Below are 26141 nucleotides of genomic sequence, written 5' to 3'. Positions count from 1 at the left end.
CTTTAGCCATGCATCTACTATGCCACTGGGCATAGAACTTGTACGTATGAAGAATTGTTTAATGACTGTGACTACCATTGACCTGAACGCTTAGACCTTTCCAAGAGGCAGAATTTTGCATCTCAAAAACCAGATCTTGGTTAGTTTGCAGAATTACTGAAATATCAGAAGTCTCATAAAGTCATTTGCTGTGCTTAAAAGGCATTCTTTATTACAGATTTGGTTTTGGTTACAAGTTAGTGCTCTGAATGATAATCTATGCCTAAACTTAAGCTACAGGATCTAGGGAAAAAATCCTGATCCAATTGAAATCAGTGGAAATTTTATACTTAAAAACATATATTTTTATTTAATTGCCTTTACAGTTTATTTTAAATTTGGGTTCATTGGGATTACAATGGCAGAGAATTTGGTCAGTTCAATAGAAATATGTTTTCTTGCAACCTTACCCAAATCCAGAATATCAGCAGAGCAGTTTTAAAATGGTAGAAATGCCCAGAAAGTAGTCTCCAGTGTTTTATACATCCAAATTTACTATTTCAAAACTAAATATGCTAAGAAATTAGGCTAGACAATGTTCTTGCAGTATGTGAAGTAGTAAGGTATTTTTTTTAAATGGCTACAATAGGTGTAAAGTTGAGTGCTTCTATATATGTATACATATATATGTATATATGGACGTATTATAGAGTCAAAATGTTTAATTAAAGGTAAAGGCGCCTATAGAGTAAATGGCATGTTTTAGGTAATGTAAATGTGGATATGTGACAAAGTACATACTTTAGTATGCAGGTACGTAATTAGTCTGTACTTGATTATTTTGCCTTACAGAGTTTCAACATATATATATATGTTTCAGTGTTATGTGTGTGCTTTTTTTTCCCCTGGTGGAAAATACTATATATATATATGTGTTAGCTTCTTTGAAGCTACATTTGGAAACTATTACAATAAATGTCATTTGCATAATTTGGTTATCATCTATACTGTAGACTAATTACAGGATTTATAGTTACTTTTACATATTAATATAGCTTTTACATATTAATGATAATTTTGAAGTGGAACTGGATCCCCACCTTTTACTCTCCATGTGTTTCAATTCCCACATTATTTTACATGACTAAGGATTAAAACATCATCTTGGCATAATCGTAAGCATAATTTCACTCAACATTTTCTCTCTACTTTTGTGTTTGAGATTAAATTGTTACTTCTCTTTCTCTCTCTCCCTTAGTTACACAGTAAGGATTTTTGAATGTATATTGTCATCTAAGGTAAGCTTTCATATGGTACTTGCATATGAAGCTTATGTCTGTTTACACGTCATACAAAGTCTTGCCTAGTATGGCATGATTTTCATTACGTCACTTAATGAAAATGTTTTTGAAATGAGTAGCATGATAGTTTTAACGCATGTAAAATCAGATTTGTATAATAATTGCTTGTTATAGTAATCCCTGTTAGTAGTACCTCCCACTACTTTCTATCAGTGCGTGTTCCAATGGAATTTAACACAAGCACAAGTTAGCATGAATAAAACGCATTTTGCATTTACAGTCATTTATTTTCATGTAGGAATATACCTCTACATAAATGAAATATTTATTCAACATTTAATTCCATTTAAAAATGAATGATTCATATCACCATTTGCACTACATGAGTTGAAAAGAATGCTAAAAAGCATGCATCTTTTTGTCTGCATTGTGCATCTATCTACATGTAAGTTCGGGAGTCTTGCAACAATGCAACTGTTAAATGAGATAGTACAGTCTCATAATCACTAGTAACTAATTGCACCTTAATTGGTTAATCCTTGTGTCAATAAAGGTTATAAATACCTAAAATCGGCACTCAGGATAAATGCTGTATGTAAGTATCAGCTCAGTTGCATTTAGCTGAAGCATTCACAGACAGTGATGTCTTCATCCTGACAATGTACTTTTGCTTTAAAACTTTATGCATGTTCCAGAAAAGGCTGAGAAGGTAAGTACAGTTATCAATGGGTGATTTTGCAGCTCGCAGAACAGAATATCTGTGCAGAATTATACAAGGAATAAATATAATTGGTATGTTGCTCTCTTACCACAAATGCCACCCTTCCTCTTGAGAAAGGAGAGCCTCTATTATTTTTAGCAAAATATTTATTTTTTTTTCCCATTGTTTCTGCCACACATCATTTGATTTCAATGAAATTTACAGAAATACCATGTATTTAGTTTCTGCTACAAGTTCCTATTTTTTTCTTCAAATGGCATGAAATTTCAGTTTTAATTTGGATTCTTTGTATTAAATTACTAATTCTACATCAGTGGGATCTGGGGTGCCCTAGCAGGCGTGTTAGACACTATGTGCACATTTTTTCTGGGCAGTGAAATAAACGTTTTGTTTTGGAATCCTAAAACCATTAAACCTACTTAAAAAAATCCTTTGCCTTGTCCATTTTTCCAGAGCATCAAATAAATCATTGAGTACTTCTACTAGATTTCTTATAAGCCTAGGTTTCTCTCTTAGCGCAGTGATTTAGGTTTGGTTCAGCTTTTTACTCACAGTGGCTAAGCCACAGTAATTAAGTTTATGGACCTAAAAGGCTGGGGATGTTTCTTCTGAATTGACTTTTCAGTGAATACCGATGCTTACCACCACAAAACTGCAAAGTAACATTTTTTTTAAGTTTCTTTTTAGAGACAGAAAACAAAGTTTGGGCAGGGCTAGAGGAAACAAAGAGGGACTTGTGAGCATGCATTCACTGCTGCACTTCATGATGACACAAGCATGGAGCAAATCTTCAGCTCCCACAGCTTTGAGATCAACCATTACCAGCTCCAAGCTCTGAGAAAGCTCCCCTATGCAGACACCGTACGCTTTAGCACAACATACGGCTTGGCTGTAGAGCAGGGCAGCCCCAGCAGTAAGCAGAGCTTTCAGAGAGGCAAGCTAATTTCATGTCATCTGTTTTTCATTCACAAGTGAATCCAAGATCATTCTTCATCCTTCTGCTGGAAATGAAAATTTCGACTTCTGCCAGTTCTCTCAGCAGTCTAAATTTAGGCACCTCTATCTAAAATCCTATTTTTTTTTCCATATATATATTTACATGTGTCATCCCAGCTCTTACTTTCAAGCAACGCGGTAAATATTTTGCTAAATACTTGCAAACCATTTTAAGGCCCAGTCCTAAAAGAATTTGAATGTCTCTGCATGTATCCCACAACTGTTTGATATCAGGTGTTTTCTTCATTGTTCCTTCTGTGCTGACTTCCATCTCCAACTGCGCTCCACCCAGCCTAATGGAAATCCAGGAAGGTCGCTTGCAGTGAAGCTATTGTGTGGTGAGCAGAGACTTAGCCGAAATGAAATTCACCCTGTGCAAGAGGACAGGAAAGTTCTGTATAATATGGAGATTAAATAATGGCTAATTCTTGTGCTGGGCTTTTGAACAGGGGTGAATTTTATCCCATCTTAAAATGAGAGGTATACAATAGGGACCGATTCAATCTTTACCACTTTAGCCAGAAATTAATGGTTCAAACCTTTTTATTGCTCCAGGTGTATTCAACCTGAAAAATTGTCTTGTCCCTTATTTGTAGGTGGACTTTCATTCTTCAGACTATTAATGGATGGAGTGCCTCCGCATATCATCGATTCGTATATGCGTGAAGTACAGGCAGACAAAACTGAGGGGAAGTGAGAGTCCAACCACAGTGCTTCCTGCCGCCACCCTGGAAACTGGTAGCCAGAATTACAGCATTTTAATTCTTGCATTGACAGAACAAATGTGTGGCTGCAGATTTTTTCTTCTTCTTCTTCTTTTTTTTTCCCCCCCCCCATCTTTCTCATTTATTGTTTTGTTTTCTCTACCTGCTCTTACTGAAAAGAAAGAATACGCATGGATTGCTTTGGGGTTGAAATGAGATGAACTGAAGACAACACACACTTTGTAATATTCAGTTTTGTTTTCTGTTTGATATTGTGTTTGTGTTTTTTTGTTTTTTTTTAATGAGGAAAGAGGAGAAGCTGTGTAATAATAAACATGAGGAAGCGGTCAGAGTTGGTACTCGGTGGTACAAAACATACTTTTGTCAGACTGAAAGTACGTGGATTAGCCAGTAGCTGTGCAATAAGACCTTTGGAATACATACCTCTTGGATAATGTATTTTATTCACTTGAGAATTGTTTAACAAAATACAGTTTTATTATAATATAATTAATACATATGTACTTAATGATCACTTACGCTGAACATACCTTCCTTTAGAAGTTTTGATTTTCTAAATCTGGCCCATCAGGCTCTCAACTGAGCTGAAATTGTTTTATTTAATGTATAATAAATATGAAGTGTTTAAGATCTATGAAGTTGTTTCCTGTTTTTTTGTTTGTTTGTTTGTTTGTTTGTTTTTTGTCTTGTCCTACTGTATTTCTTATTTAATTTACATGTACCATAAAGCAAGAACTTGAGCCTACCACACAGAGTGGGACACTTCCCTATCATCCTGTCACTTATATACCTGTTCTCAGTCCAGCCATATAGATAGTTCTTTTGATCACTGACTAGTGATTGATCCTCAATTACAGTTTATAAAAGCAAAAGTCTACTAAAACCAGTAGTACCGGTAGTATCTTTTGATGTCAGTACATTTCCAAGCAAACATCTAGCAGTTAGTAATTGTGCAATAATAAATGAATTTGTTACTATGATCCACCACTGCTGAAGCAGTGTTTTTGCATTTGAATTACTGCTTCTTTCACTTTGTGAATCTGAATACCTTTTCTCACTTTTTTTCCTTTTTTTTTTTTTTCCCTGTAAATCTCACTCATTCTGACATCCTTTATCTTCCTTCTCTCCTTCCTATCAATTTCCTCTATGCTTCTTTCTGTGCAAGGAAGCAGTTCTCCATTCCCAATGAGCCTGGATACCACCCAGTCTGCATTTCAATCTGCCCCTGCAAAAAACATTTTTCTGTTTTCTATTCACACCTACACATGAAAGAAAGCAACTTGACTACTAAGAAGAAAATTCCATAAGCGATTATTAATTTTTCTTTATTCTGTGTCTTACAAGTGAATCGGGTCTTCCTTCATCTGTTTTGATGCCTAAGAGGTTGTGAGAGACGGTCAGTTGGAATACGTCATGCAGTTTTAAGCACGCCCCCGATTTAAAATAACACAAGTCTGATGGAATATATTATGGTCAGCACCAAAACTACAGTTATTGTGAGTCTGTGCTTTTCACTAAGCTAAGGAGGATATGCATAGCCAGCTTCAAGCTTATTAATCTGCCCCATCTGTCTTAATATACCACACATAATGACCTGGTGGCCAGCACGAATCTCAGCTTCTGTAGGCGCTGCTGATGGAATTAGCCACTCTAATTTGTACCAGATGCCAGCAGTGTTAGCAGACAAGCTGAGCTAAGCTACTTTTCACCGTGTGAACAGCAACCATTATATTCAGATGCCCTTAATTCCTTCCCAGTTGCATTTCCCATCAGCTGCACGTGAGGTTTGAGATGCACACGCCAATATTGAACACTGGGTATTGCGCCATAGCAGGAATTCAGATGAGCGGCTATTAGTGTGTTATAAATTCATGATTTCACTGAAGGCACTGACCAGCCAAGCCTCTGGATTAAAAATTAATTGAATATGACTTTGAGAGGAATGATAGGCTTGGATGGGCTAGGAAAGGAAACCCTAGTTAAGTCTAATACAAGTTGCAGAACCTTTATTAGGGAATAACAAAAACCAAAGTTTTGATTTATGATGAGTTGCCTGATGGAATTCTCCAGGGATGGTGTTCAACAGATGAAATGAGTGACCAAAATCACAGAATTAATATGAAGGTTAATTTTGAAATCTATAACTAATACCATCTTGGGAGAAAGAAGACACAGCAAAGATAAAAACTACAGGCAAAACAACCTGAGAGAATGGAAGCAGCAGCAGAATGTCATGCCGTAGAAGACATGGCCCAATTCTCCCAAGAAGAAATTTCTCCAAAGTAAGCTCACACGGAATTGCCAGGAGATCAGTGAAGTACTGGAGGACAGCAAATAAAACCTGGTCACGTGATATAAAGGAACAGCAAAACGTTAGAGCTCCAGGAGAAGCGAAACTAGTGAAACGATTTTATAGCTTATGGTTGTGTTCTCTGATGTTCAGTAATATGTAAAGCTAGTTTAGTCTACAGGTACTCTCATTATTCACACCACCTGTTTGATATGTACTCTTGCCAAATGACTGTTAGTGTTGGGGTTAGAGTTCAGCTCTCCTTCAGTAGCACAATTTATATGGATTCTCTTTTCCACTCACTTTCACAAACTGCACAGGAATTTAGTACTTTTGAAAACTTTACTTTGGTGTTCAGTTTGACTGAAATAGGTCAAGGAAAGTTATCTGGTATAAGCAGGCAGACCCAAACACATATACACACGTATACATACACAGAAAAAGAAGAAGAATCAAAGTTAATTTAAAAAGTTGTATTTATTTTTAAAGAAGCCAGAATATGATTTTTTTTTTGGCTTATTTACTTCTCTTGGCTTGTTCCTCTTGCTCATGAAAGGGCATTTGGCTTATAAATGGTAATGTTGCACAAATTTTCATCCTGCATCTTTTCTTAAACAGCTTAAAAGTTGCATCTTTTCTTAAACAGCTGTGTGTGGAGCTGATACAGGCACTGTAGTCACCCATTAACACTGAAAACTCATGGCGAGTGTCAGTCCAGTTTTTTCTCACTGAAAATAATGTCACAAATAAAGAAAATGGAAGAGACAAACACAAGCAAATCAGGTAAAGAATGCTTGAATCAGTATAAGGAGGTTCATAAGCAGGTCTTCACTGAGAGACAGATTTACTTATTTCTTTAATATTCCTTTAAAAAAAAGAAAAGTGTTTCTCTAAGCTTCCCGTATTTCCTTTGGGGGGGAAGAAAAGTATAACATTGCTACATTTACAGAGCATTGTTAAGGGAGACTTATTTTATGAATGTCTTTTGTGGCGTTTTGAGATTCTGGAGCAAAAGGCATTCTATTTTAAGCACAGTATACTGACTGTCACTCGGTTTTCATGGCTTGCTTTCCTGACTGACAAGTAAAGCTGCAGCTTTGCTGAAGCAGACAGCATTTAGAAACCAAAGTATATCCTGAATATTGAGGAAGTGCTCGAAGTCTAAGCACACTGGAGTTTAAGTTCTGTGTTCTCTTGTTCTGTGCACTGAAACTTATGAAAATAAAAACAAACAAACAAACAAACAAAACCAACAAAAAACCTTCCCTGGGTTCAATGATAAATTCAATAGGAAATGTATGTTGTTCTCTACTCATTTCCTAGTTTGTTTTTTTCCCCCCTCTTATTTTCACATCTACTACTGAAGCTTAAAATAACTAAAATGGATTCAATGGTGGTTTGGTTACAACTCTTACAAACAGTATTTTTTTCTTCTTTTCCTCTAGGCATCACAAACAGCTTGATCAATCTCTCCATAAATACCAATACCTTTAAGTTCCTTGACAAAAGTAACGCAAAAGGAATTGCAAGCAGCAGTTTCATCTTTGTTCAAACCCGGTGATTCCAGTTCACTGGAGATCTGGCTGGTTTTCAATGTCGTGTTTCCATTTTGCCTTTCTCTACTTGGCCGTCATTGAATCTTTATTACGTTATGTATTACCCCTTCATCTCCTGGTGGTTGTTCTCTTCTCTGTTTTGGCCCCTAATCCCAGTCACCATATTTTACAGTATTTACTGAATTTGGGACACACCTACTGCGTCAAGAGATTTTGCAACCACCCTTTTGTGCATGTCAAACATTCCTGACCCTTGCAGTAGAGAAAGCGACTCATGAACACATTAACTCCAGCAGACAAAGAGAATCAGCTTATTCTCAATAACAGGAAACTGCTCTGTCCAGGAAACAGTTGTGTCTGGCCAGAAAGCTCCAGCCTCTGGCCCACAATGGGATAATTTAGAAAGTGACTCCACCTGATTCTGGGGAGATGCCATTGGGGTATATAATCCTCACCAGAGGTTGCATTTTATACTGTTTGCTTCATCTTTCACACAACTCTATGGTGCTCATCTTCTCTTGGCCACATTTTAAAAAAATCTACCTCCACAGTGACTCAGGGATATTTATAAAATCGCTTAGGTGACCCATTCAAATAACTTTAAGTGCCACGCTTTCTCACAAGGCGTAGCCGCTCTGAAGTGCCTTCTCTAAGCATGTCAAGGAGGTAAAAGAAGCCGTGTACAATATGGTGTTTAGACACCCCGTAACTCTGACTGCCGCTCCCCAGGCACAACGCTGATTACCTCCCAGAGTCTGAAGCGAATGTGGGGAGCAGAAAATGCGACAAACACAATATTTAGCAGGAAAACCACCAGGGGCGAAGGGATTCAACCCACCCCGGGGTGGGAAGCAGGCGCCCGGGGGGCTAGAAAATGGCGGCGGGCGGGAGGCACGCGGGGCTCCGACACCTCGACGGCTGCGGGCTCCCGACCCGGGGGTGGCGGAGCCGCAGGGTGAGGGCCACCTGCCCTGAAACGGGGCGGCCGTGAGCTGAGAGCTGCGGGGGGGCGAGCGAACCGACAGAGGGAAGACGGAGGAGACGGAGGGGGAGAAAGAGGAGGAGGGCAAGGGGCTGGCGGGGCCCCCTCAGGCAGGGCAGCCGCGGGGCGTCGGCCCCTTCCGTCTCCTGCTGCTGCCTCAGCCCCGCCCCGAGCGGCGGCGGCGGCGGCGGCCTGACCCCGGAGCCGTCCCCGGGCCGTCCCCTGGCCGGGCGGTGCGGAGCCGGAGCCGGAGCCGGAGGCGGCGAGATGGCCGCGCCCTGGGGTCTGCCCGCGCCCCTCAGCCCGGCGCAGCTGAAGCGGCTGGAGCAGCACCGCTACAGCGCGGCCGGCCGCTCGCTGCTGGAGCCCTGGCTGCAGCCCTACTGGGCCTGGCTGGTGGAGCAGCTGCCGCTGTGGCTGGCCCCCAACGCCATCACCCTCGGCGGCCTCCTGCTCAACTGCCTCACGGCGCTGCCGCTCGTCGCCTCCTGCCCCAGCGCCACCGAGCAGGTACCGCCCGGCACGGCAAGGCTCGGCTCGGTGTCCCCCCCTCAAGGAGAGTGGCCCCGGGTGTTTCTCTGGCAGTTTTAGGAGCCCCATTAGAGATTCCTGCCCGTTCAGTTTCCTGGTGCAGAGATTTCATGGTAGTTGCGGTGGGAAATGTCAGGGGAAGGTTGTTTTGTGTAGGGTCGTTGTGTCTGAGAAGGGTGGCTGTTATAGCGGGCTCATGGGCTTAAATGGTAGTTGGTTTGTGGTTTTGTATTTTTTAGTAACTTAGATGTACTGAGGTGAGTATTCTTGTTGGCAGGTGCATCCTTCTTAGCCCCTAATTCCTTTGTGCTAGAGGAGGTGTTTGTGGTAGTCATGCTGAGAAACTGATCCAGGTCAAAACTAACTTGGCTTTGGTCTGACCCTGATGGCTTCCCCGATGCTCATCAGCAGGTAGCTGCACTCTGACCTTGCACACCGTAAGGAGAAAGCAGGGTGGAGATGAGTGGATGGCTGGAAACCACAGGCTGCCATCTTCTAATGGCACTTTCAAACTTAAAGTGCTTGTAGAACAGATACCTGCAGCTTACCTGTGTGATGTAGATATCAGTCCTGTGCCAGCCATGTGCCATGATGTTCATTTCAGCCTTTTTTTTTTTCTTTATTGTTCAATTTTTTTTTTCTTTGAGGACTCCTACTAACATAAAAAAGGTTGCCTTGCAGATATCCAGAGAATGACTTCTTCCAGGAGAGCTTTGGTTAGTTTTAGGGACTTTCATGTTTTTCTTTTTTTAATTGCAGAGGCTGCATTTTGTAAGAACCTACAGTCTGGACCAAACTTCTGTTTAGAAAGCAGTATCTCAATTATAAAACCAGACTTCTCCTACTGTTTTACTCTTAGAGTGAGGACAAAAGTTCTGTTGCCTCCACACTGTGAGCAGCAGGCACTGACTTTTTTTTTTTTTTTTTTTTTTTTTGCTACTCCCCTTGGTCATCATCATCTCTCTTCTGCTTGTGGAATGATTCAGCTTTTCTCCCACCTAAGATGTCGGATCTGTGGATGGCTTTTTAAGAAAGCTAAAGCTGTTGAAACACTAGTAGCTGTTGTATACACTATTGTAATACCTTCTTCGTACTTTTAATTCGAATGCGTGGGCTGCGAGGGCTAGGGGGAATGGGGAACTGAAAATCATGTTAAAGATGACCACATCACAGACTGAACTAATAGGATAGAGCATTTCTACATCACCCTGATGTGCTGGCAAGCCACTTGCTCCATTCATGAGCACGTCTTGATTACCTGATGCGGTGGATTAGTAAGGACGTGTCATGTTCTCTTGGTGGAAGTGTAGGAGCACTAGATAGAAAGAAGTAGCAAGCAGATTTTTTGTTTGGTTGGCTTGTGTTTTTTTTGTTGTTGTTTTTAAGAGTTTTGTGTGGTTTTCTACCGTAACGAGTCTTAATTGAACCATTTTTAAAAGTCCTGCTTCGAAAGCATCGAAGTCTTGATGTCTGTGCAAGCCATCTGAAACAAGTAAGACTGGTAGTTGGTAAGCCATGAAAGTAAGTCTTAGGAATAAAAGCACCCTCAAGCCTGATCAGACCTGAGTTTCACCTAGCTCCAAGCTCCCTATGAGAGCAGCTGGTAGCATATGCTGCAAACAGAGCTCTTCGCTGTGATGTGCCCTTCCAGCTGCCAGAAGACAGCAATTTAGGGGTTTCCCTGCAATGGATTCTACGCAGGTACTTGTTAGAACAACAACTGAGGGATCTATTTCCCCACAGGCACCTACCCCTCCATGATTTTGCCTTCTGAATTCTTTGTTTTGAGCCTGTTTATACTTTTACTAAAATAGGACATAATGGAAACTGAATTTTAACAATTTAACAATACTTTCCCTGCCACACACAATGCAATTAATGTCTAAAACCATACAAGGCTCCCTTGTCCTCTCACTGTGTAGCAGTTATTTCCTCCAGTCATCTCCATCAGCATCAATAGCCAATGAAAGTTACTGAAGAAACACAACATGTTTTGGCTTTATAAATATTCTCTGCTTTAGTAATGTCTTCCTGTCTAGGAGCAGCATGGGTTGTGTTGCTGCATTCTATAAATGCACACTTCATCATAAGCCTTCTTATCTCTGCCTGAGTCATCAGCAGGCTACACTCCTCAAGCACTGCTGGAACTAAAATCCACGTCTGTAGATTTTTGTAGTGTTTGTCCCAGTTTCCTACTCGGTCCGTGTAACTGAGGGCAGGACAACAACCTACGGAAATAAAATATGCTATACCAGCTGTGGTGGGGACATTTTCATGTTCTGTATAGAGTTGATGTATCTTCCTTACTGTGATTGCAGGCTCTGTCTTCTTTCTTCCTTTCTTTTTTTTTTTTTTTTTGACACTAACCATAGAATATTTAAGAATTAAAAGTTTTGCTGACTTGAAGAACAGTGTGTGTTTCCTGCATTAGGGTGTAGAAGAAGCATTTCTTACATGAGGACTTCCATTTATGCCACCCTTTGTTAGTGAACAGCTTGTTTTGCCAGGAAAAATACTCTACTGCAAGCTGACTTCTCTGAAGTAGCTGCAATTACTTCATTAGGTTTTGCATGTGGAAACCCTAGTACCCCTTCCCATTCTGAGGAAAACTGACATGTTTTTTTTCCTTGCATCAGCACTAGGAAGAAAATTGGCTTAACATAATTTTCCCTCTAGCTTTTTTTTAAGAAAGAGAAAGAAATCTCTGCTTCTCTCACGGTTGCTCAGTGAGGGACCCAGCTTCATTAAACCTTAGAGTTCAGCCACAGGTCTCGGTAAATATATGGGGAGCTAGAATTTTAGCATAGGATTTTCATGCTAACAGTAACTAAAACTTTGTATTGATTTTATATCTATTAGAAATCCTCTAGCAGTGGCTTTATAAAATGGTACAGTGACTTTATAAAAGGGTGCAGTGCCTTGCTGCAGCATGCTAGCTAGAAAACTGTAAGGCCAAAGAGACCAAAAAGCAGGGGAGGAGCCAGATGACTGCAGCTGACCCTACTATTTGCTGCTTGGAGGGAGAATAATGTTGGTGGAGCGCTGTCTCTGTTTCTCTCTCTTTTAAGACCTCCCTCAAAACAAAAACATCAACAACAAAACCTAAAAAATAAACCCTTTAAACTGAAATCAGGGTTGTCCTGTTTATTTATTTCCCCCTGTTGGAGGGAAGGCATTGACAGGCATGGCACTGCAAATAGAAAGGGCACAACGGAGCTTTGCGGGAGAGACGAAAGAAGCAGGTAAGAGGGTGCAGTGGAGCAACTGGTAGGGACTGAGATCCTGGGGGCCATGAGGGAAGAAGCTCTTGGCCAGGCAGAGGAAAGGCATGAAGCACTGATTGGGATGGGGAATCCATATAATGCCCAAGGAGTGAAGAACAAAGTGCTCCAGGAGTGAATGGCAATAATTGCTATTTGGCATAAAAGAAGACAGCAAGGTTCAGGAAACCCTGGGATAAAAGGACAGAAGCTCTTTCAGAGGGAGCTTGTTGGGGAGAGGAGGGTGCTGGAGGAATGCAGGGAGTCATGAAATGTACTTGGGCTGTACTATGACTTTTTTTTTCCTCACCTTGCTGTAATGCAGATTTGAAGAGCCTCTTCCCTTCTGTTGCTGTTAGTCCGGTTGTATGGAGGGCTTCATGCTGAGAAGTGAGAGAAACAATACACGTTTTTTGGGGGAAGGAGGAGGAAGTTCCATAAAAATGGCTAAGATAGAGCAAAATTAGGGCTGTGTTGTTGGACTGAGGAAATGAGATTATGACTGAATACGATGTGTAATGAAGGGAGGGGAGAGGGACGGAAATAGTCAAGCGTTGCAGAAACTCAGGCTGTTGAACTCCCAGGGCTTGAATCTTGAAAAAAGCATTGAAGGATCTTCTCAGCATATCTAGTCTTCTGCAGCTGTTCCTGTGCTCTCCCATAGTGTGCTGTCACATGAGCGGGAGGCTCTGCGAGGACTGCTCTCCAACCTACGCCTTCTCCAGAAGGCAAGGCATCCTGCACGGTCCTGTCAAACTGTGCATTATCCTGGCATCCTTAAACACCGGTGTGATACCCTCAGGTTCAGCAGGTGACCTGACCTGTACCAGACCTGCATTTGACAAGACTCTAGAGCTGTATAATCTTTCAGACACCCCTTTTAATTTAAGCAGAGAAGCTTTTTTTATTATTATTCATATTTTCTTCCCATCAGGATCTGTGTTCTCTCCTAGTTCTATTAGAATAGCATCCGGCTCTGGCCAAATAGTGCATTTGCTTGGACAGGATATAACTTGGGGCAGAGATAATAAACACCTCATCAGTGGCAAGCTGATGGTTACTGGGAGCCTCCTGACCTTTCTGCCGGGTCTGTGAGCTGTGTCAGCATTCTCAAACGCTCCCACTTCTCTCATTTGCGAACTGCTTGGGCCCAACGTGGGAAGGTGGCCGGGGACATCCCTGGATTGTCCATCCATTTAACCCGCTAAATGCGTAGCTGACGAAAAGGGTCTTTGGTCCTTGCTGCCTTGGGTTCAATTTGAACCAAGAGCCCAGGGATGCAATGCTCCAGATCATGTTTCTAAGCCCTCTGGCAGTTCAGATGCTGCTGTTCCTGCTCTTAATGGGATCCTCCCCTCCTCACAGAGGGTTGTCTTGGTTTTTGGAGCCTGGGGGCTGGTTGGTTTGGTGCATCCCAGCAGATGCCAAGGCAAGCAGGCTTGGGTGAGTGGTCTTGGTGCTTGTGCCTGTCATGTAACTTGCAAACGGACACGAGCCCTTTTTTGCCAAAAGATCTAATAGAGAGGCCAGACTGGAAGCTGCTTTGCTTTTTTGAGGTGTAAGGTAAGGTAAACATTGACGATGTTACCTTGAAGAAGATTCCTTATGTCACGTATCGTGGAGCTGTGGAAACTGTTTCATAAACGGATGGCAGCAACCAGTGAGCAACCTTTCTGTCCTCATTAGGACTGAGGCTGTGTTTCTTGGAGCTTGCCTTTCAAAACACTGTGATAATACCAAACATGGGCGTGGAACCTTACAGCTAGTGATGAAAAAAACGTGACACAACAGGTTTTTGTTCCTGATTGTTGTTTCAGTTACGGAAATGATCCGGTTCAATGGGAACCTGCCCAGATGCTGGCATTTGGCTTCAGAGGTGATCTGAGCCTCAGGCGTCCAGGAAACCCATGGTGGCGGGGGCAGAGCTGCCAGGCATGGCCTGGTTTTCTTGCCCTGATCCTGGGATTACCGTGACAAGTGTCGATAGATCTAAAGCTAGCTTTCTGTAGCTTGTTGGAGTATGTCACAGCACGGGGCGCCTCGTAAAACCCTGCGAACAATCAAAGTGATATCGGTGATAAAATTGGGCAATCATTATTCCAACGTATGTCCGTAATGAAACTCTCAGCCTTTCTGCTCGTAGAGCTTCAGCCATAAATCTGTGTCAGGAGCTGGCTTGTTGGAGAATATCTGTTTTTCTCCCTAGAGCAGAGTTACTCTGCAGAAGCCCGTATAGCTGTTCTGGTACCTTTAGTATGTGGATTATGTCACAAGTAAAATGATCTTAGCTTCCAGAGGGTCCTAACTGTGCCTTTACCTCTTGAAACGCTGACCTGTGGTGGACAGCCCATTCTTGTAGCTGCTGCCTCCCTGCAGGACGTGTGCCCAAATGAGCTCAAACCAAAGGCGGCCCTGGGGCCCTCGGTTCCTACCCACAGCTCTGTCATTCACTGAGCCACCACTCCAGTGGACTCCTCCTGCTGCTGGTAGGCTCTGTCCTCTTCGTTACAGGAGATAAACTTTTTCAGAAAACAAACTAGGAACTCGCTCCCTGGTTTAACCAAAATAAAATAAAATAAAAATTACTTTCAGTTGAACTGGACTGACAAGGGAGAAGAAACCTAAAACACCTGGACTAATTCCAGTGGTAACAACCAAGTGTATATTGCTGTCATCACCTGACCTGAATTTCCGTAGTGTGATCTTTGGTGTTTTGTTGAGTTTTGTTTGTTTGTTTCTGTCCCATACCTTACGTTAAATATCAGCATGCAAGTGTATACTAACCCTCTTTCACCTGCTCAAGGCTTCCAACTTTACTTGTGACTAACAGTTTTTTCTTGGTTTCCTTGGGGAGAGATGGCCTGGCCAGTTTTGAATAGTGTTGTGACTTTTCTTGATTTGTATGTACATACAAATCCAAACGTCCTACCTATAACTGGAGTCCCTAATTCTCTGGCTGTTGCTTCAAAGCTGGGTGAAGCAGCCCAACTTTTCTGACTTCAAATGGAGGAATGTTTAGTTAAGGAAATTATCCAAGTAACAGGTAGCAGGAAAAACACAAATTTGCTGTCAATACTTTTTCCATATTAGAATCACAAAAAAAAAGTGACAACACGCAGCCTTTGATACATGAGGAAGTCTGAAATAAAAAGCTACGGCTGTTGTCAGGCTCAGAACTGAGCCTCTCTTAAGGGCCACTCTCGGGAAGGGCGTTTTGTGACCAATGTAACTTGAGGCATAACTTTTTGTAAGGAAAATCCTGGAGTACAATGATGAGGAGGAAGAATTGGCTGGAGAGGCAGCTCATGGCATCTGTGTTCTTATTGCTGCCTTCCCCTGTCCCTTGCAATAAACGGAGTGGCAATTGTAATTTTTTGCTTTTCCCCAACAGTGGCACTGGGTCCATCTGAACAGGGACAAGCCTCAGCTCACTGAGAGGTTTGAGCAGTTGTCTCTGATAGCTGTGACTAGGCTTATGAAAAACACAAAATTGTATTGGTTTCTTTGCACTGCAGGAGAGGAACTGTAGAGGTGTGAAGCTGGAGCAGCGGCCTCTTACCTGGGAGTGGAAAAGAATTAAGTTTTGTGGCCGTTCACTTATTTAAGTTGTAAATTGCATTTCCAACGTTCATACCTAACTTCAGTGCTCTCTTCATGAACAGCACATCCATATGTTAAGGATATCGCTGGAATCCACTTGAGGCAAACGTGTAACCAGGATTTTGTTCGAGAGTGTTGGAAGTAATTTTTAGTAAAAACAAATTCCTGGACAAACAAAGACATACTGACTTCGTGTATGAAAATTATGCATTTGAAAGGTACTAGTGTGTAGGATGATTCATTTGAACCTATAGTGTTAATGTAGCTGATCCACAGGTTGTTTCGAAACTCTAATAGTCAATATCAACCAGATAGCAGCTTGTTCATATTTAGTGAATGGTTTCATTTCTTCATTTAAATTTCCAAAATGTATATACATATTCAGTTCGTGTATGTTGGGAAAAAAAGAAAAAAACACCTTCCGTAAGAGCTCAAGTCTTTTATTTAGTAAACTGTAAGGGGTTTTAATACCTATATGTTGTAAATCTGAGCAAATGATCCAGGTATCTATCACGTGAACTGCTGAGAAGGTTCATAAGTGTCTTGCTACTACTTTCTTTCTTAAAATTAGTTTCACTTTCATAACATTTTTCAGCACAAAGCATACAACAATAATAGAAATACTGCAGTCTTAAGGTGGAAAAATAAGAAAGGGCACTAAAGTTTGTTTTTGCATTTTAAAATAAGAATAGAAAGACCTCTGTTTCCCTGGGGTACCTGTAATAGTTCATTGTGGTAGTTACTACACACAGTAGTTACTACAACTCACAAAGAGACTAGTGCACATAATTTGGTTTGTCCATTAATGAAGCAGCAACCAGCACCATGTAGTATAGTTCTGTGCTGCATGATATTTTACTTTTAATGAAGTAGATTATTGGCTAAGGATTTGGGAACTGCCTAGTGACCTTTTACACGAATCTCTTTCAGGCACCTTTTTGGGCATACATCCTGGGTGCGTTAGGACTTTTTATCTACCAGTCGCTGGATGCCATTGATGGGAAGCAAGCGAGAAGAACAAACAGTAGTTCTCCTCTAGGAGAACTCTTTGATCATGGTTGCGACTCTATTTCCACAGGTAGCCTTAATCTAATGTTACCATCCTAGTTTTAAAAATGTTGCCTGTTTTCAAGAGGAGCTGACTAGTCACAGACTTGAAATTGGAAGGAACCTCTAGAGATTGTTTACTCCAGTTCAGAGCAGCATCAGCTTGTTCCCTTCTTTTGGGATAGCTCCATCATCTCCTTTGCATCCCTGACCAGTATCAGGGAGGATATTTCAGAAGTACCTTTAGCAGGTATTGGGTAATACACAGTCTGCTCTTACTGGTTGGACATCTTCATCTGCTTTGAATGAGCTCGGTGATGAACAAAATATTCACTAAGAGGATTTTAAGTGCATGAAACACTGACGTTGGCACATGAAAGTAAGGGCTCTGCTTTAAGTAAGAGGTTCCAAAATATCATCTGGGTAGTAGGGCATCCAGCCTGGTGGCTAGGAGGAGGATTTATGTTCCTTGTAAGAATGAATTTTTAAAAATTTGGTTTGGAGTCCTGAAAAAGCCTTACTCAGTTTTACTTTCCATAACCTAGCTGCTGTTGGTGGCAATACCTTCTGGTAGCACTCCTACAACAGCTTAATGGCCAAAATGTTTGCCTTGGGAGCTGGTATGTTCTTTATGCCTCAGTTCCCAGCACACAGATAACTACTGGTCTCCCTAAGCTGGGCCCTGCTGTTGGAGCTGTGTCTGTGACCTAAAGATGACGAGATGACAGAGCCCACAGAGGGAACGACCATTGTAGGCTGGAAAGTGTGGCCCTCCTATTGAAGAACAGGAGTCCTGTGGCTGGGTCTCTCCCAACAGGACTGTCCCTGATGTTAGCTACTTATTGAAGTATCAGTCATACAATTATTTTTGTTATAGTGATGTAAAATGCCTTGTGATTTAATTTCTCTTAACTGCAAGCAAAGAGGGTATGTGACTAACATGTTCATTTCTGCTTTTCAGTTTTTGTTGTCCTTGGATCCTGCATAGCAATCCGACTAGGAACAAATCCTGACTGGTTGTTTTTCTGTTGTTTTGTGGGACTGTTCATGTTCTATTCTGCTCACTGGCAGACATATGTATCAGGCACATTAAGGTTTGGAAAGTAAGTAGGTATCTTTAGAACTACCTGTGACAATGTCTGGGGCCGCTAGCTACTTGATTTCTGTTTCTTGTCCTTTTTTTTTTTTTTTTTTTTTTTCCCTGCTCTATATTCCTATCACCTGCTTCCTTATCTCACTTCTGCCCTAGCAGCCTTGTGTTTTACCTGGCAAGAACTTTAAAACTCTGAGTTATACTGTGCACAGGACTTGTTCTGTTAGCAGCTGATTTTAGCTATATATGCTTTGTTTGCATGCATTTGGCTCTTGCCTGTGGATTTGTTTATGGAACCCATACAAGCACCATGCAGGCCAGAGCTGTCTTGCCCACAATGTAAACAAGTGCCCTGTGTAGGAATAGGAACAGAGCAAGCATCTGTGCTCTCTCTCTTCATAATCTCCCTGACGTGGAACAGGTTCAGCCCAGGGGACTCTGAACCACATGAATTTTTAGAGAATTTTCCCTAGTCATAAATACATTTCTCTTCTACAAACATGTTCAGTTTCCTTTGAACAAGCTCTGTATCCAGCACAAGCCTAAGCAAGGGAGTTCCACAGTTATGCCAGTGTTCTTAAGAATTACCCCAGGTTTATTTGACGATTTTGCTTTTAATCTGGTTCATAATTGGCTTTGATGTCTATGAGGTTTTGTGTTAGTTCACAGTTCTAGTGACTTCTGTGATGCTGTTCGTGACTGTAGAAATTGAGTCTGTTCTCACTAAATTGTAGGAGCAAGGGCCACTGACAATCATATAAAAGATACCAATTTCAATTTAACTGTGTGGGGAATGCTGTCCCCTCCTGTAGCCGTGGTGGTGCCTAGTATGGTCTTTTGCTGTCTTTAAACAAAGAGCTGCACTTTAGTGATTTCTTAAAAGAGGAAAAGCGACATCCTTCACGGCAGTATTTGAAACGTGACAGATGAAGGCTGTCCTTGTGGTAATTAATCTTGGTTGTCCTGGTTGAGCTGTGTGCTAGCTCTGTCCTGCAAGAAGCACCTCAGCACATCAGAGCATTGCTGGTCATGCAGGCCAGTGGTCAGCTGTCTTTGCATGCTGTTTGGCATCTATCTCCCAAGCAAGCTGCCTCTGCGGTAATGTTAAGAGATCCTTAACTTGCTGTTAATGCATTCTGCCACACAGACTCTTGTACCCACTTACACATCCTGCTTTTTTAAAGGATATCTATAGACAAAAACAGATACTTTTTTAGAGTGATGGTTGAAGGAGGGTAACTTCTGTACATGACAGTGGACTGCAATGGAAATAGAGTATGCTGTAAGCACAGGGATTTTATACAAATGATTGTTTTTCTGTGCCTTTTATTCCTGAATAAAATATGAGAATGTTTTCACCCTGTTAAGAAGGCACTGAGGCTCCGATACTACATAAAACTTCTTTCCTAAAACCTTAGTGGCTTTTGTGTAAATACAGTGCTAATGCACAGTACAAGCAGTTTGGAGTGGCCTGGTATTCCATGCTTCTTGTGTGAAGCTGAGCAGACACAATTTTCCTCCAAGATAATTTATTTCTGTTTAGTGAAAGCAAATCAGATTTTTTTCAAGGCTCACAACTTTCTTAAGCATAGAGGTGAGTCTAAATGAAGGCAATAGTTTACAGCTCTAACTATGATAATATGTAATATGAATGGAAGCTTTCATTGATACTGTTCCTGAATTAGTGGTATTTGATTTTGGAAGTTAAATGCCAGGTGAGTCTTACCATTGGTGGCCAGGATCAGAGCAGCTGGATGCCATGCCACTGTCAGGCTATGTAGAATAATGTCTTGCCTGATAAAATCTTTGGACTTAAATTTGGGCTGTGTTGTAATCAACTGTCTGAGCCTCTGTAAAATTAAAGACTAAACTTTGGCACATGCAGTGACTCAACTCGGGAGTTCAAGCCTCCTTCCCCTCCAACAATAAAAACTGTACAGCTCAGAAATCCGGGTTTAATTGTTCAGAGTGCAAAGTCTGAACACTGGAATTTGCATCTGAACATGTTTGTGTGACATAACAGACAAACTCAGTGTGCATCTGCAGCAGTAACCAAGGTAGAGGAAAAGCCCACTCCCAGCAGCACTGTCCTATTTCCCCAGCGTGCTCATGTCATTGACTTGGAGCCAATTCACTGAACAGGCAGAAAACAAAAACTTGCACAAGGAAACAGTGCAGCTTGCTGGCACCTCGTGGTCTGGTTAGTACTACAGCCAGAAGTGAGGGAACAGAATGGCACAGGAGGGAGAGAGGATGGCCCGTTCTTACAGCTTTGAGCAGTGACGAGCACCTCAGCATGGCATCTGGTTGTGACTTAATGGCTCTTCTAAGACTGATTCTGAAATTTGTGGTGGAACTTTGCATATTTTATCACTGTCTTTCATTTGAAAGCTTAACGTTACTGTGAGTGTCAAGATCAGATAAATGTTTTCCATCAGCCGAAAGCTGATTGCTATCTCCTTTTTAAAATACACTGTTTTCTGTGCGGATCGTTTGCATGCTAAGCAAGAAACAAAACAACTTGACTTTGGTCACAGTACTTTAAAATAGCAAATCTGTTTAACTGCTAAAGAGAATGTCACATTTTAAACGTCCAGTTTTACTGTTTGCCAGTAACTTCAGTACAAAGATCCAGTACCTATCTAAAAACCTTCACTAGCATAAACAGTACGTTAGACATGCACTATTTATTTATTGAAAAGGTGTATGGAAAGTATTGACTCTCTCTTGAAAGTGTCTTCCTCTTGAGCCTCTGCTGTGCTGCTTTGTTTTGTTTTTGTAAGTTTTGTAGGGTTTTTTGGTTTTGTTTTTGTGTGTGGTTTTTGTTTTGTTTTTACATATTCACATCTTCTCAAAATAAAACAATTCAGTGATCAGAGATAGTAAGGCTGTCTTGTCTGAGAACAAAAAAGGTGGAATTCAGAGTCTAGAAGGTATACAAGGCCACCTGTTTTATAAAATGTTTTAAGGCAGAAGGCATTGTGCCAGTTACGACCTCTGGAAGATGACAGATGTTCAGCTATCCACTAACTCAGTCCTCAAAATACTGCCCTTATGTTTTGCAGGCTGTATCTGTCAAGTTGTCATGATACAATGGCGTAAAGAAATGCCTTCTGTCCCATTCTGCTCTTCATGGTCCCTACTTCTGTATGATATGCTATTAATAGAAATGTTTGACTATGAGCTTGCCTTAACGTTTAACCTTGATTTGTTACTTACCCAAGAAGTCTGTAATTTATTCAGAATTCTAAAATAGTTAACAACGTATTCATTAAGCACGTTTTTCCCCTATTAAAATTCTATGTAGCTTGCTCTAGATAGGCTTATAGGTTTAATTTTAAAGGTTAACCAAAGATGTGTGCCTCCAGATAGAGTATCTTTCTCAGTCAAGGAAAGTCATATTCCTTACTCATTTCATGGCTTGAGGAGGTAATTTGAAATAACTGGGTGGAGGTATTTGAAATAACTGTTTCCCCGCCCCCATCCACTATACTTAAAGCAAACAGAACCTTTCTTTTAACTAAATTTCTATTCTTTTCTTTTCTTCCTAGAGTTGATGTAACTGAAGTTCAGATAGCCATAACACTGCTGCTTTTGATATCAGCGTTTGGTGGAACGGCAATATGGGACTATAAGGTAAGTGTATTAAGTATGCAGTGTTCCTGTGGTGTATGGAGCTCCTGTTGAGAGTTGCCAGTTCCTACGGCATTTGAAGCCATCCTGTGCAACTGTGATCAACCCCTTCTAGTTCTCTAGCATTCTGTTTTGGCTTCTAGTACAAATACAGCTTATTTACATTGTAGTTAACTTAGATATAACCGTGACTTCCTATACACAAATTTAGAGCTGTGTAGAGGGAAAAAGACCCCATCTGCCGTATATAAACTTCTGATCTTCTACTACTGTTCTGTTTGTACTGAAGCTTTTACATGTTGGTTTTTTTTTTAGTTTTCCTTCGGGTATTTTATTATAAGACAAACATTTTTGTTCAGCTAAATGATCTATAGGATCATTTTATTGATTCTATATTTAGGATCAATATTTATTTTTAGAAAACTTGATTTTAAAACTGAAAGATTAATGCATTTAATCTGTCAACACTATGAGATGAAGTAATTCAGATTCATGTCAGTCGAGATGTACTGATTTTTAATGGGTAATGTCAGAGTTGACATAAATGTAAATACCTATATTTAAAGAATTGTTTTCTGTCCAAGACAAACAAACAAAGTTTTCTGTCTGGCTTTTATTTTGATCTTTAACGATGCACTTCAGTATGCATCAAAAGTATATTAGACTAACATCTTCATCTTCTGTAGTATCCTTACTTAGTAATAAATAGTTCTGTTTGGTCATAGGAAACAGAAGATCTGAGACAATTCCATGGTGTTGATAACCCATGGATATTGATCGAAGTATAAACCACCAACTAATTCAAATTAGTTCACCAGTTTGCACAGTCATTAGGAAATGTTTAGATGAACTTTGTTTCCCTCTTCCATCCTGTAAGGTTTTTTTTCTTTGTTTCCAAACAGCATATCTTTGTGTTGCTAAATGAAGTAGGTACATTAAAATTTAAACAGTAGTGAATTATAATTGTTTCTTCTTCAGCAGTAAATCTGTGGTAGTTATGCTGTTTCTCAAAACAATCTATGTTCAAAAATATAATCAGTGGTTTCAATTTATTGCTACTTTTTTAATCCTCTGCTACCTTTGGAAGTTTCCTTGAAACTGCAGTTGATTCTGAAGGTAACTGTTTAACTGAATTTTTTATCTGGAGATTTTCCTAAATGCAAAGATACAGCATACAAACAACACGCATCAAAACAGAAAGCAGGCAGATGGTGTTTGTGTTTTCTGTAGTTCAATACTGTTTCAGCCACTGAAATGGAAGGATCTATCCTTCCTGCCCCTCCAATGTCCTGGGGAGGCAGTAGTCTGTGTCAAGTTTTTTGCTTGTAATGTTTTTCAAACGTTTTTACTACATAAGGATATACAGAGGAAAATCTAGCTCAACTTCAAAACCAGAACTTGAATACTCAAAAGTTGAGTTTAAACATTTCCAAAAGAAATTTGACATCTTCTAAATAAGGAAACAAATTCCAAATACTGTCTTCCAGAGCTTATTCCCAGGAAAGCAATAGTTCAAATAAAATGATTGCTTATAAGGTTTCAGTAGCTTTTTTTAATCACTTCTTTTCTTAAAAACAAAAACAAAACAAACAAAAAAAACCACAGCAACAACACTCTTACGATTGACCTTTACTATCTTTTTCTTGTTTTTCTTGCTAAGGTCCATTTAGTAGGCTTAGAGCTGAAGTTCTTTGTGGTTTTTGGCATACTGTGTGGAACAGCGCTTTCTTTTTTCAATTACTTCCGTGTCATCTTCAGTGGAGGGGTTGGAAAGAATGGATCTACAATAGCAGTAAGTTACGCCCATAATTTGTTGGTCTTCAGATAATCATAAGGGTTTTTATCAGTTTAAGCATGTAAGCAGATAAGGATATGAATTTCACACCTTAACGATACTCATGTGTCGTTTGGAGTGTTTGATGGCTAAAGCAAATACTTCAGTACCTATCTGCTCTCTTCCTGTTCCTGGATTTCTTCCGTCACAGGAACCAGCAGTGACTTTTCTTACAGAATTACATAAAGGTCACCATAAAGAATGCTAATAGTATTAGCACAATGCAAATGGACTTTCCCTGAGTTTTGACAATGCTAATTACTTTTATTTAGTGGGTGTTGTAATATTTGTAAAACGTTGATCTTAACGGTGTGATTGAAGCTGACGATGAGTTTTCTGTTCCTTTTTATTTCAGGGAACAAGTGTTCTTTCACCAGGCGTCCACATTGGGCTACTTATCACACTGGCTGTTGTGATCTATAAGAAATCTGCAACCCAGCTGTTTGAAAAACATCCTTGTCTGTATGTCTTGACATTTGGATTTGTGAATGCTAAAATCTCACAGAAGTTAGTGGTAAGTAATCTTGTTTCAGTCCTAAACAAACTGCTTCCTGGCTTAACTCTTACTTTCTGAATCAGTGAACATCATGCAAGTTTTCCTGTTCTGCCCTGCCTCCCTATTACCAGTTTCATTATGACCAATACACTGAAATAGACTCAGGCTCCTCCAGAGAGATTATTATATATGATACCGATTTAAAAAAAAAAAAATAAATCAATGTATTGGTTAGAAATTTTGGTTTTATTTAGCTTGCTCCTAGAAATAAATTGTAGTTTATACACTGACTTTAACATTAGAAATGCAGTCACTGCCTTAACTAGCAGTGCCATGACTTCTGACTTAATTATAAGACCTGAATTTACATCCTTATTAAAATGAGAAGATAAATGTATCTACCTTTTATCTCTTTTGTAACTAATAACCTTGTCAATGTGTTGAAAAACAACAAAACTAAAACGGGTATTCTGCAGGCTTTCTAGCTAAACAGGAATTCACCTACTTGTCTACATTACTAACTTGGTTCAAGAGAACTCTTGTTAAGAAGACTGAGCATTAAGATTGAACTTGAGGCAATTCATTGATCAAATACCTTGGCTCCTGTGCTCTTCCAGAGGGTCATTGGGTCCTCTCAAGATGCAGCCATCACTGTATGTCAGCCAGATGCTTCTAAGCAAAGCATGTTTTGCCTTGATGCCTTATGCATAGCTTTGAGGATAGTCTGCTCCAGAGGCAAATCTGTACAAGCAGTGGGGAAAGGCTTTTGCCCGGTTTAGCTCCCCCACTTTTCTGATATTTACTGCAGGTCTTGTTCTTAACTCACTGCAGTAAGGAAACTGAAGTAAAAGCCTCTTTAGCTGTGCCAGGGTGTGAAGCTGGATGGAGACGTTCCAGTACAGCACTTAAAAAGTAAGAGCGGGGAACTCAGTCAAATAGCTAAAATGCACGGAGATAGATGTAATTAACTGTATTACAAAAGAACACTGAAGGACCTTTGTACTGATTTTTTACATAGTCAAGATATACTGATTATTGAAATAACTGATAGCACTCATTAAAGTGCTACATATTGATTGAGTAACCTGGAAAAAGGTTATTTGGCCCTTAAAATAAAGCCTGTCAGAGCAGCAGGCTCTGGAGCATTTGTGAAGCCCTTGGCCTGTCTTCTGCTTATTTCCCAAAGGCCCCTTTGGAGCAGGCAGCTGATGGGTGAGGACATTGTGTTTTCTCGCAACTCAGGTGGAAGCTTTCTGGTAGATACAGTGATGTTGCAGCAGTGCATTCTGTGGGTTGTGTTGTTTATTTTTAAATAGGTGGCTCACATGACAAAAAGCGAGATCTGTCTTCAAGACACTGCATTTATTGGGCCAGGACTTCTGTTTTTGGACCAGTACTTCAACAGTTTCATTGATGAATATATTGTTCTATGGATAGCACTGGTAAGCATTTTGCTTTGTATTTTTCATGTGGTGCATATTTAAAGGAATGGATTGAGAACTGTCTCTGACATTCTGCTCTGCCATTTTGGACTTGCTCAATTTCACCTGCCATTGTGGGAGGAATGCCAGGATGCTGTGTAAATACATATTTTAGGAGCTAGCTGGCTTTCTTTCCTTGGAACGGAGATCTGAAAGTAAAATGACAGATCTCTCTTCTAATTATGCTTTAATTCAGGTGGTTTGTTTAAAGCTACTCTGCTAACTGTAGACTAACCTTGTTTGTCAAATTTCGGTAAGCACTTAGTGCTGTTTGTTTTTCTTCTTCTAAAGTAGACTACTGTATATCGTAATGCTAACATGCCTCCTAAAATTGGGTATATTCTGATCAAAGCATAGCTGGAATAGCTTTGAAAAATACTTGTTTTTAACCTGTTCCATTTTTGTTTTTTTGAAGTTCATATCCTTGTTTGATATGCTGAGATATGCCACTGCTGTATGCCTACAGATCGCTGCTCATCTTCATATACATGTCTTCAGAATTTCATCTCATCAAGCTCCTGAACAGGTTCAAAACCATAATGACTGATTAAATAGGTCAAGGAGAAGAAAAGCAGTTAGGGGAATGTTGAATGAAGCAGCCTCTCTTTTTGAGAAG

The 26141-nt window shown here is 40.4% G+C and overlaps 2 protein-coding genes across 15 annotated transcripts in view; both read left to right on the top strand.

Annotated features, from left to right (window-relative positions):
- Nucleotides 1–4356, top strand: part of MYBPC1 (myosin binding protein C1) — an 81388-nt gene extending 77032 nt beyond the window's left edge. For all 11 annotated transcript variants that reach the window (XM_038164988.2, XM_038164985.2, XM_038164982.2 and 8 more), the window contains 2 exons: nucleotides 1238–1277; nucleotides 3594–4356. In XM_038164988.2, the coding sequence (XP_038020916.1) occupies nucleotides 1238–1258 (21 nt within the window). In that variant the 3' untranslated portion in view covers nucleotides 1259–1277; nucleotides 3594–4356. The remainder of the gene's footprint in view (nucleotides 1–1237; nucleotides 1278–3593) is intronic.
- Nucleotides 4357–8427: 4071 nt separating this feature from the next.
- The window catches only part of CHPT1 (choline phosphotransferase 1), a 20970-nt gene continuing 3256 nt past the window's right edge, over nucleotides 8428–26141 (top strand). The window contains exons 1-8 of one of the 4 annotated variants that reach the window (XM_072038683.1): nucleotides 8428–8523; nucleotides 16872–17019; nucleotides 17950–18091; nucleotides 21633–21717; nucleotides 23375–23506; nucleotides 23904–24062; nucleotides 25361–25486; nucleotides 25941–26051. In XM_072038683.1, the coding sequence (XP_071894784.1) occupies nucleotides 8443–8523; nucleotides 16872–17019; nucleotides 17950–18091; nucleotides 21633–21717; nucleotides 23375–23506; nucleotides 23904–24062; nucleotides 25361–25486; nucleotides 25941–26051 (984 nt within the window). In that variant the 5' untranslated portion in view covers nucleotides 8428–8442. Of the gene's footprint in view, nucleotides 8524–8688; nucleotides 9061–10752; nucleotides 10783–16871; nucleotides 17020–17949; nucleotides 18092–21632; nucleotides 21718–23374; nucleotides 23507–23903; nucleotides 24063–25360; nucleotides 25487–25940; nucleotides 26052–26141 lie in introns of those variants that run through there. The other 3 variants (XM_027449244.3, XM_072038686.1, XM_027449252.3) reach the window with 3 other exon arrangements.

The sequence above is a fragment of the Anas platyrhynchos genome, chromosome 1, assembly GCF_047663525.1.
Source record: "Anas platyrhynchos isolate ZD024472 breed Pekin duck chromosome 1, IASCAAS_PekinDuck_T2T, whole genome shotgun sequence".
Taxonomy (NCBI): Eukaryota; Metazoa; Chordata; class Aves; order Anseriformes; family Anatidae; genus Anas; species Anas platyrhynchos.
Note: the sequence above shows the minus strand (reverse complement) of the source record. Positions and strands in the feature narration are given on the sequence as shown.